At 37.0% G+C, this 11,749-nt stretch overlaps 1 protein-coding gene across 1 annotated transcript in view; it reads left to right on the forward strand.

Moving 5' to 3' along the window:
* The window catches only part of LOC150081716 (uncharacterized), a 29,525-nt gene extending 18,066 nt beyond the window's left edge, over window positions 1-11,459 (forward strand). Inside the window, exon 5 of the mRNA XM_090380294.1 lies at window positions 11,297-11,459. Within this exon, the coding sequence (XP_090236420.1) occupies window positions 11,297-11,459 (163 nt within the window). The remainder of the gene's footprint in view (window positions 1-11,296) is intronic.
* Window positions 11,460-11,749: the final 290 nt, after the last annotated feature.

The following is an 11,749-nucleotide window of genomic DNA, read 5'->3' on the forward strand; positions in this document are numbered from 1 at the left end:
GAGCAGAATTGAGAAATGTGGATTCCTGAATACGATTATCTTTCTAATAAATCCTGCTTCCTTATTTGAAAAATTATATTTTTGATATGGTGATCAAATTTATGAAACATAAAACCTCGACAAATCAAACGTTAGCAGTATCCAAGCCGCCAGTCATACTCGGAGGCGAAGCAGTCTTTTCTTCTCAGGATCAGAAAGTGAGCAAGCAGAATTTACTTAATGTACCGAGTCTTATTAGTTGACCAGAATTAGGCTAGATTTCTTGACTAGGATCTTTCTTTTGGGACTATTACTACAGTATAATACCACTTTTAAATCCAAGGTGTTTTTGCTAAAACACCTTAAATACAAAACTGAGAAGACAACACGTGACTCTTAAAAGAAGATAAGAAAATGAGAATTTGGAACTGAAGATGTCTAATTAGTGACACAAATTCAATATATTTTCCAACATAGGATATTTAATTAAAAACTAGTTTTTCGGACTGTTTCTTGAAAGTTGACTTCTGGTTTATAACAAATTGTGATACTTCACCTAAAGTAAAACCATAGTGAAAAACAACGGGTGTGACTAGGACTTTATTCACAGTGACTTCTTACATGGACTTCAGGTGTTTTGGACAAAGCTGGAGACAAACGAACTTTCTGCTGTTTCTTGTGTTGGATATTACCTATTGGACACATTTGAATCCCATAGGAGACTGTAACAAACATGTACAGTCTCCAATTTACAATTAAACTACAGCTGTGACTTTGTAAGTACGTGGCTCTGAGGTTAGAACTTGTAAAGAATCCTTCAGTTTGGGAGAAGACATTAAACATAAGGTGCTATGTTGGTTACCGTTGTTTGCCAGAGTTAGGCCTTGGCAACGACTAAATATTTACGTTGTAAATAGTGTACATAACGTGATGTTAAAAACTATACAGGTTTTGGTGCTACTCCTAGCTTTGTTTGGACTTGACGCTATTATGAGTAAACTTATAAGTATTTAAGTACTAATAAATGTTAAACTGCTATATTTCAATGGCGCAAATGGCCGTAGTTGCCAATGCGCCTAATAAATTCCCAAACAAACAGCTTTATTTAAAGCATTGAGTGCCATGTTTGCCTAAAAGTAGGTAATGGTACTACTATGCCACTAGTTTTATTTTATTTTTGCTAGCTCCCAGGTCTGAGCAACCTGGGAGCTGGATTGCTGGCACCCACCTGTATTGCACTACCTCTGGTGGGTGCGGGATTTTTTGCAGAGGATATAGAATAGTAGATCTGTGCCTGGGGACGGGCACCAGGATGCAGTTGCCCAGGTGTTGGCTGGTGACGAAGTGGCCTGACACAAACAACATAACACACACTACTCTTTACACACAAACACTGACTTTTTCAGGCCCGCCATGTAGAGTTTCTGCACCATCACAGAAGCAAAGGTGGAAATGGGCTATTGCCTTGGAGCCACCACGATACAGGCGCGCGCGTAGTCCGCGTCCAGGCTGTTCTGAATAGGTAGCCAGTTTATTAAGTCCTCAATTAAGTTTATTATATTGTTAAGTTAACTGCCAAGGTATTCATTATAATTGAGCCACTATTTTCTTATTTTTCTTTCCTTATATTTTAAGGCTTATTTACAAATTAACATATTAATTTGCGAATTATCCTTAAATTATTTACAGCACTTCCTTACAGATAAGCAGACACTGTTCTAATGGAAAAATTCGTTTGCTGCCATCTTTTCACTATTTCAAACTACCGTCTGATTTAACGATCGCCAATATAGAGTTAGGAATTGTCAGTTCTCATGCCATGTTTTAGCTTAACGCTCCTCTTTAGAAAATTCGCCCTCTTTCATTCATTTTTTTATTAATATTAGGTATGAAGAATACCTAGATTTTTAACAGTGAAACCGATATTAAAAATTTAGTCAAGCCTCTTGACTAAATTTTTAATATCGGTCACCAAGTTTCTCGGTGCCAGGTGTTCACAGATAATATTTAAAATAACGAATTTTACAGTTAAAGATTAACTGTAGTTTTAAAAATTACAGTTATCTTAAAAATAAGAAGACATTAATATTTGAACGTGTTATATTTGTACAACAAAGATAATATATACAAAGACACGTTGTATAGATTATTTTTGAAATATAAACACTTGAACCTGTGTAAAATTTTTAGAATATTCCTTTAATAGTGTACAAGTCATAAGTTTTCGGTTTTTTTTTTTTTTTTTTTCAATATCTCCATTCGCAAAGAATTTCTGGAGCGATTATAATCTTCATGATGCTCTCTCTCTTTCTCTCACACAAGACCAAACTAACAGTTTGGTTTTCTGGTGTTTTTGTGATGGTGTATTATTTGATGGATCACTTTTTTGTGATAACAATGATCCTTAATGACTTGATGTTGAACCACAAAAAGTTAAAATATTTTGTTGGATCTTATTAGAGTTACCATCAAGTTCTAGAGCTCTCTGTGGAGGTTGGAGTATCGCCAGAGTCGACAACTCAAGCTTTTTTGAGAATTTATAAATAGTTTTTCAAGCCTTCAATGAGTACCCTCATGAGGTAACCAGGTACAGTATCTGTTTGATGGCGTTGAGATGACTGGGGCAGGGATTAAGGTCAGTCCTAGCGGATGCATTGCGCACACCCCTTCCAACTGGAAAGGGTTTCAAATCCCTCAGCCAGGTCAGTTCTTTTTCTTCTACATTAATTCTTGTGACTTGCCATGTGACCACCAGTTATGAATGAGTGAGTGAGAGAGGAATGTAATCTGGGAGCCTAAGGATACACTTGCTATAAGGTTGGCTGATAGTAACCAACCTTTTAGAGTGTATAACGTTGGTTGATAGCAAATTTTATCAGGTCGGCATCCAGTTCCTAATTGGAGCATCTAATTAGTTTCTAAGCTAATAGTTGGAGGTAGAATCGTAGAGAGAACAAATTGTTTTGAGGTTTCTCTAAGCAAAGACGTGATTAGGCTAATAAATGCCTGTTTTCTAACGATTCGTCCTGTGAGAGAAAGGAACTTAGGGATAGATGGGGTATCATTGTAGTGAAGACCTAAGAATAATTTCTGGGGCTAATAGGACTTCAGGGAAATGTGGAAACCTATGCTTGTAGATTGGCTACATGAAGAACCAGGTATTCACGTGCTGTGTTCTAAACAATCTTATTTTGTCTATTGACTGTATCCTGTAGCATATTATTTTAGGTTAATTTAATATGCCACGTTTATTTTGATGCCTGTAAATTCCTTTTCTTGTATTTCTCGCTTGCAGTCCTGGGCAGAACCTTATCCTATATCTACCTTGTTATTGTTACTTGTTTACTGATATTTGTCTTTTAGTTTATACCTGTTTTTATACCTTGACTTAGTGACCTAAATCATTAGGCGACTGAAAATTTTACTTTTTTATAACCAGGTTTTGGCGCATTATAGCCTTAGTCGCTAATGCGCCAATAAAACCCAAGCAACAACAACCTTATCCTATTATTAGATAAATTGTGGATGTTAAGTGTAAAAACCCGATTTATTTTGTACCTTTGACGTAATTATAAGCCCATTGCAGAAAACACCATACCACACCCTAAAAGTGTTAAGATCATACTTAACAAGAACAGTATTTTTCCTGAATACCCTTAACCGTTAAAATAAAATTTATTGATCATAATGTTAAATAAAAACAAATTGTGAATACAACAATTTAACTGTTCAAGTAACTTGGTACTGGGGCAACAAAAATGGCGCTTGCCGTAAGCGTTCTTTTCAAAAATAGTCATGAAGATATAACTACGTTTCATTGCTTAATTTTTTACTTATCTTAAAATTTTAAGATTAGTAAAAATCAAATTAATAAGTAATAGTTTTTAAGTTTATTTATTAAACCCACAATCTGCGTTTTATATTTTAACTAATAAGATGATGTGGCTCTCTCCTATAACCGACATAATTTATTTTACATATTTAAAACAAACATGAAAATTTTATTTGGATGGCTTAAATTTGAAAAATTCTAAAATTATAAACTTTTGTAGTCCCATTTTAGCCCCTGGGCAGCAGTTTCATTTTTTAGCAATATGGGGATCCATCTCGCCACTTTCAACTAAAGACCTCTCTGCATTCCACAAATATTCTTTAGCGGCATAGTGCGCAGGTATATCAACAACTATAAATTGGTGATAACGATTAAACCTGCATGGAGCGCAATCTGCTCTTAATTTTCTTAAAGAATTACAGATTATTCTCAGAAGTTTCGTAGTACAGTACTTCTTGTACCACTTCTTCAGTGACTGTAAAGACAACAGGACCTTTAAGTTACGGTGACCTGATCAAATTGATAACTTTGGGTAAACCATGTCACAATATCTTCACGCAGGTTTAAGTGTTTATTATTTCACCCCTTTTCTACAAAGTACGCGGATCTATCAGATTTGACACCCAAGGAATTATTTTTCTTTCTATTACGGGATAGGAGTTGTTTATCGTATTCATATCTCTCATGTTCAATCCTAAGGTTATTTTTGATTTCTTCAGTTCTCATTTTAGAACTAATGGCGCATTTTATTCTTTCTTTCTTAAATTATTTTCTCTGTTTTTATTTCCTTTATTTTTGAGGTAGTTTGAAAATCTGGCAATTTGAAAATCATCTTCTCTTCTTTCTACAACTCGCTTCCAAACTATTTTGACAGAAAATTATTCAAGAATTGTTGCTCAATCTTGTTAAGCTTTATCCTAAATTTAATAGTCATGTATGTTTTAAGCAAGAAAAATAAGAATTATGGAGTACTTTAATTAGTTTATTGGTCTGCAAAGAACAATTAGTACAATTATATCCCGACAATTAAATGAAATTGGAAATGTGTCGGATTTCAGTATCGAAGTCAGTCTTCAGGCGTAGGCCAGAAGATGGATTTTTAGTATTCAAGTTTGTTTTACAGTTTGCCAGTGTTGGAAACTGGACGTAATTGCGGTTCTCAACTGATTTCTGAAAACGAAGTTTAATTTCAGATCGAACACCTAGCCCCTTACACATAAAACAAACAAAAATGTTAGTCAATCCGTTTCTCCTGAAATATTCCACGTTCATCAACAATTCCCCCCCCCACACGACTTAACCATAATAAACAACGTCCCAAGATCTGTGTCCTTAGCATTTATCATTTCCTGAAATTGTCTGTAGTGCAGGCCTTTCGATTGAATAAAATTGACTACTTTTATACAACAGACATGACACTTTCGATCGATACTAACTTAGCACAAGTATATCCTGGTAGATGACACAGTGTTGTCTCATTAATGAGTTATTTTTCACTCGTATCGCATTATCCTTCATTAAATTTACTTAAACCTTTTCGTGTCACCACCATATTAGAGGTTCCATCGGTAATGCACCTGATATGTTTCAAGGTTTAGACCCAATCAAGTTAATGTCTTTACACCTGCTTAAAAATACTGTATTTATACATGTCCTTTAGTAGAACTAGGGCAGCCATTTCTTCCGTTATCTTCATCGACAACACCTATAAAGAAGCTAAGTGGTCCCTGTCAGTGTCATCCGTACTTTAGTCAAGTACAAGTGAATATAACTTTAAATTGGAGGCTTTCAATTTTAGGGTGTGTGGATTCATCAATGCGTCTTGCCATAGTTTTCCGAGCTCATAAATTTGGAAAATTGGGCTCTTTTTACACGGGTACCTAATCTCAAAAGTGTAATAAAGCACTGATAAATTCACGACCAGAGAAAGGTGTCAAATTTTTAGCCGAGAATTCTGCCACTGGAGAACTGGCTTTTACATTAGATTTTGCTTGGAAGGTGGTAATTTTGAAGAACACCTGTTGACTCAAAAAATTTACTTTTCAATGCAAATCTGTTGCGAAATTGTTCGAGAATACTGTCAAATGTGAAAAGACAGCATAATAAACATCTTTTCACATTTAAGCTCTTTTAAAAAGAAACTTATTACATACCAAAGTTTTTTTTTTTTTTTATAAATAAAAAATATTGGTCATTGCATTTTTTCGAGTATATTATCTGTTCATCGATTTTTTTTTTTTCTTTTGCCAGAAATAGAAACCATTATTATCAATTCATTAAAGATGGAAAATAGCACAATAATATACGTGCTAAAAGTAAACAGCACAAAAGCCGTAACCGTGAAAAATAGCACACGAATTCTTTAAATGGTTTTTTTTATGAATTCTTTAATTCATAAAAAAAAAATAATACCAAGCTCTGCAACCCACATATTCGAAGTCTTTCCTCGTATGGACTCCCTTTTGCCGATCTCACTAGGCAAGTTACCCGTCTTTGGACTCTTTCAAGAAGCACAATGGCTTTCTTTTGCTGCATTCACCATATTTGAACACAGTATTCCAAGTGTGGTCTAACAATAGTCTTATACAATGGGATTGTGATGTCCTTATCTCTACTCACAATTGTTCGATAAATCATCGATAGGACACCATGGGCTTTCCTTGCAACCAGTCTTGGCGCCTCCGTAGCCAGGTGGGAAGGAGCAGCAGTGCGCAGCACACGCTTCTTGATTAGACCGGGGTTCGAGCCCATCACCACCAAATACGTATGATGCGGAAAGGTCAGGAAATGGCCACCGCATATCCCGGAGCAATATGGCCTAAGCTGCTAATGCTCCTAAAATCCAAAACAACAACAACAACCAGTCTACAATGGTCGGAGAACTTCATATCTGACCGTATCGTAATAATCTCAAGTCCCATTCCTCCACTAACGACTTTAGTTCAACTCCACCAAGTGCATAAGTTATTTTGGGGTTACTGTTCCCCAGGTGCAATACCTTACACTTTTCTGGATTAAAGCATAGCTGCCATTTTTCTGACCATCCCTGCTAGTCTATCTAGGTCATTCTGAACAAGCTCTGCTTGGCGGCAATCATTAACTACTCTACCAATCTTTACATCATCTGCAAATTTAGACATCACGCCCTCTATCCCTTCATCGACGTCATTTATGAAAATCAGAAACAACAGTGGTCCTAATACTGATCCTTGGGGAACCCCACTTCTTACATCAACCCAATCTGAGGAATAACCATTTATCACAACCCTCTGCCTCCTGCCCTGAAGCCATCCAGCTATCCATCTAAGGATTTTCCCTGTGATTCCAACCTGTTCCAGCTTATAAAGTAACCGCCCATGTGGGGACTGAGTCAGATGCTTTGCTGAAATCCAAATAAGCAATGTTGAAATTATTCCCTAAGTCCAGCTCTTGAGTGACCCTGTCAAAGTAGCTAACCAGATTATTTAAACATGATTTTCCATTTACAAAACCATTCTGAGTATCCTTCGGAATTCCATTTCTATATAAATGATCCTGAATTCCACCCTTGATCAGTCTCCATGATTTTTCTGTACTACTGAAGTTAGACTAGCCGGTCGCTAATTTCCCACTTCACTTTTAGAACCCCCTAAACAATGGGAGGATGAAGGGGAATGGAATGAAATGCCGAATTTTTATGTATTGGAGATACATTGGCACTTTTCCAATTCAACGGAATCACTCCCGAGTCTGATGCTCTCATAAATAGCCTCAATTGTTCAATGCACTCAACTGCCGTCTCCCTTAAGATTGTAGAGTATGACATCAACCCCAGGGGCCTTACCGGCCTGTAGGCTCGAAAATGTTTTCATTAAATAAACATGTGAAATTTCAACGTCATTAATTACATTTTTTTTTTTTTCAACTTCACTCCCATAATTTCTCATTGACGTAAAGGATTTTTCTTCTGTAAATATCGATGCAAACTAACTGTTGAGTTCATCTGAAACCTCAGCTGGGGTATCTAATACTATTCAACGTCCATTACATAAATTACATTACATCTGGTTTGTCCTTCTCTTCATAAAATCATTAGTGCCAACGTGTACGACATTGACCCTTTGTGCTCTTAAAAGATGATATCTGCTCATAAAAGTTGTCATCTACTTTTGCTCCCAGCAGACATATTCTGAATATATTCCACCCATTCTTCTTCTTGCACAACATATTTCCTGTTTCTCTGACAAGAGAGTCACTGACAATAACTAGCTCCTGTGGGACCAGCGCATTGTGCTTTGAAGATTGCTGCTGTGTTATCACAAGAGTTCTGGCGTTGAGTTGGGCAGCTGAGAGGTTAATGGTCCCCATTTTAATTTCTTCGTTTTCATTTACCCTACTCTTCAAACTTTCATAAATATCAGGCGCCCATCAGAACACTGAGTTTCCCCTAATTTCTTCATACTCTCTGTACCTGGCGCGCGCACACACATACACACTCTCCTTGGCTGGATCATCTCATGTTACAGAAAGTCTGCAAACATTTCACTAGTTGAAAATTTTTTTAGGCTGTGATGCGTTGAAGAATTGCCCCTTCTGTTTTCCCCCGGGCCACAGCACTCCCACTACTTTGTGCGCGTTGCTTTGCTGCTCTAGTCTAGGGTATGATTTCCGTTTAAATACAATTTAATTGATTAACAATGAAATTAATAATAAGATGGAAAACTCAAGAATACCACGTTATAATGAAAGGGCTCAATTTTAACGAAAACAGTTTGCGCAAGCGCAAACTGGCTCCATCCATCCCTCCATCCTCCCTGATTCCAAGTAGAGTTCACATACTGAAACTACTGTTTCTTGTGTAAACATAGAATATCTCGTAACGGTTCAGAAACATTTTTTTTTCTTATTAGTTATGTTTTTGACAACGTGAAGGAATGGGGCTCGGGTTGAACGCCCGTGGACTAACGCATGAAACTATTCTGAAATGAAGATTGCAAATATTCTTTCCTAGCAGTTCTTTCTTAATCATTCCTTAGTCACTCTGTTGAATTTGCATCAACAGATTAACAAAGTTTTTCTCATTAAGACTCACGTCCGGTGAGTTTTACCACGAGATACAAAACAAAACAAAATTCGAAGAAAGGTCTTCTGGTGAGTCGGACGAAAAAACTGCTAGTGCATGCTTTTTCGTATCGTTACCGTGAACATAAGTTGTGTTAAAAGATCTCCGTAACTGTACAGTTGTTTCATCACTTCTCCAGTGTTTCAAGAAATCTGGGTTCGAATCCTTTCCCGAGAGCTGAGGAAATCTTAACGGCCTCTTCGGTGGGGATTATATTTAATCAATTTCAGGAGTAAGGTTACTTCCAGTTCATCTTGTGATTGCTTCGGGTTTTACAGCCCCCTGCATATAACTCTGCCCTTGAACACAACTTCGTCAGTCATATTAACCAGAGCACAAAAATGACTTTTAAATGCCTAATTTTAAATGCCTAAATAAATAGTAATATTAAAGTAGTTTAAGTAAAAACGTAAAATCGTATTTGCTATTTCTACTTGCCATGTAGTGGATATTTCGCATTTTTTTTTTTTTTTATAAAAACACCAAACACAAAATGTATTAGAATCTATAGTACTTATTGCCGTGCGTGCTTTGAAGGATGAAAGAAGATACTTCTTGACATTGCACTTGTATTCCCGTGGATTATAATTTTCAGGAGATAAATATGTCGTTGTGGGCGGTCGTAAAAGAAAACGGAAGTTGTAGGAATAAACGTGGAGGAAGAAAAGTTGGTTCTGTGAGTTTGAAGTTCGACACTAAAAAGGATGCTGACAGGTTACCGGCCGTGTTCGGGACCATCTTGGAAGAGAGGGAATTACGGAAGCCAATTCAAAAGAGCAGTGCCCATAGAAGTATCTAAAGAAAAGGCTTGCAGCAGAAATAGAACGTCTATGAAAGAGAGAGAGAGTGTGGAGAGAATTTGTAAGAGATGGATTATTGATTAACCTAACTGCCCTCTTTTGAATGGGAAGGTTATGGGGGCACACCCAGATTTAGGAACAATATTCTATGGTAGGGCGGATTTGGAATTTTCACAGAGTTCAGAAGAAAAGTAACTCCAAGAGCGAAAGAGAAAGCCCAGTTTTTTCGGGTGCAGAGGAGGGAATATATGTGATGTGTTGCCAAGTGAGATCACATATCTTGATTAGGGATTAATCAAGATATATGATCTTCACTAAGAAAGCTTAGTGGCAGCGAAGATAAGCGTAGGAGCAGAATCCTTTTTGTGAGATATGACAGGACTAAGTTTGGAAGGATCGAAATTAACGAAGTTATCTTTGCCCACTGGAGAATTACCTGGAGAAGTGCATTTAAGAATAAACAATAAATGTAGACTTCTGTCATCTAAAACTTTGTCTGGCCCACACGCGAAGTTCCAGTTCAACCCATAGGATTCAAATCGAGATTATAAACTGCCGTTCCAACAGCACCGCGGAATATCATGGGTGGGGGGGGGGGTTATCCTGTTGAAACACGGATCTATGCCAAAGAATTTTCAGAGGATAGAAAGCATGGAATTGACCAAATTTTAGTGTTGGGGGAGGGTCAACATGGTTCTTCGCACAACCACCAAAGGCCCCTATGAGAAACGGGCCCAGACCGCAAACCTACATCCTCCCAACTTCGTTATTGGAAAACTGTACTCCAGCAGCAGATGTTCTCCAAGCATCATCCACACCTGCCCATCTGATTGGAATAGGGTGTGGTGAGATTGTTAGTCTGTGGAACTGATACTCCATGAAATCACCGCTACTCTGCGGAGCGATTATACGGCAAATTGCACTAAGACTGCTGATTGCAGTTGGTAAAGTTTTGGCTGATGCGCTGCCGCTCTCCCATGAAAACCGAGGCTGGGGAGCTCCGTTCGTAGCGTGTTAGTACACAGACGTCAACCTCTGTTGACAACTAAAATTCCTGGTTTACAGGGATTAGACAACATTATCATGCATGAGAGTATCATTTAATCATGTGGAGTAATCGGGCGGTGTTGCCATCTTCTCGCTTCCATTTCATGATAACGTGACAGATGGACGATTCTAGCTGGAGCGATCAACAAGCCATGAATGTGACATTCTACAATAACATTTATCTTGAAATCCAGACTATACGTGCCATAACGATAACAACTAATCTGGGTGACTCATTCACCTTCCTTGGTTATCAGTAGATAACTAAATAGCAGTCGTTCTTGCTGTTAGAATGCCACTTAGCAGACTTCTAGTAATAAAAGAAGGGAGGTCATTTTAGTAAACTGTTTGATAAACCTGAGGTTGAAGTACCACAGGTAATCCTTTATTACAGATTACATAAATTACTTAATATAGATAAGATCAAGCCTTTAATTTAACGGTATAGATGATTTCAACTTAACAAAATGAAATCTGAGCTAGAAATAACTTTAGTGGACATGAAGCTTCAAAATACTAACTGTTTTTCTGTTTTAGGAATCAATTAAACCTGACCGATTATCAAGGCCTCTGTATAACCGTAAACAAGCAAACGTTTCATTATTCTACATCCCTTATGGACGTCTATTATAGAGAGAAAGACAATACTGATGACATTTTGTACATGGAATATTGCTCCCATTCTCCGAGCGGCCTTTAATATCGAAATTCTGGAAACCATTGTTTTGAGAAAAATTCTCCGAATGTAATTTAAACGGAAATATTTTGGGTTTTCTGTGAATAATATTCTAATTATTGAATGCTGTGTATATTAGTGTATTCGATTTTTAGTGTTAAACTTGACTAAAAAGTTGACAAAAAGTACGAGCGGACGTGACGTCCGATATTTGATCCTCTTCTCCGAAAAAAAAAAGTTTTTATTCTCTATGTAATTGCATTTTAATTTAGAATGAAAAAAAATCATTTACATGTATATTCTGTACTAAATTT

Source organism: Mastigoproctus giganteus, chromosome 8, assembly GCF_048544385.1.
Source record: "Mastigoproctus giganteus isolate SK-2022 chromosome 8, ASM4854438v1, whole genome shotgun sequence".
Classification (NCBI taxonomy): domain Eukaryota; kingdom Metazoa; phylum Arthropoda; class Arachnida; order Uropygi; family Thelyphonidae; genus Mastigoproctus; species Mastigoproctus giganteus.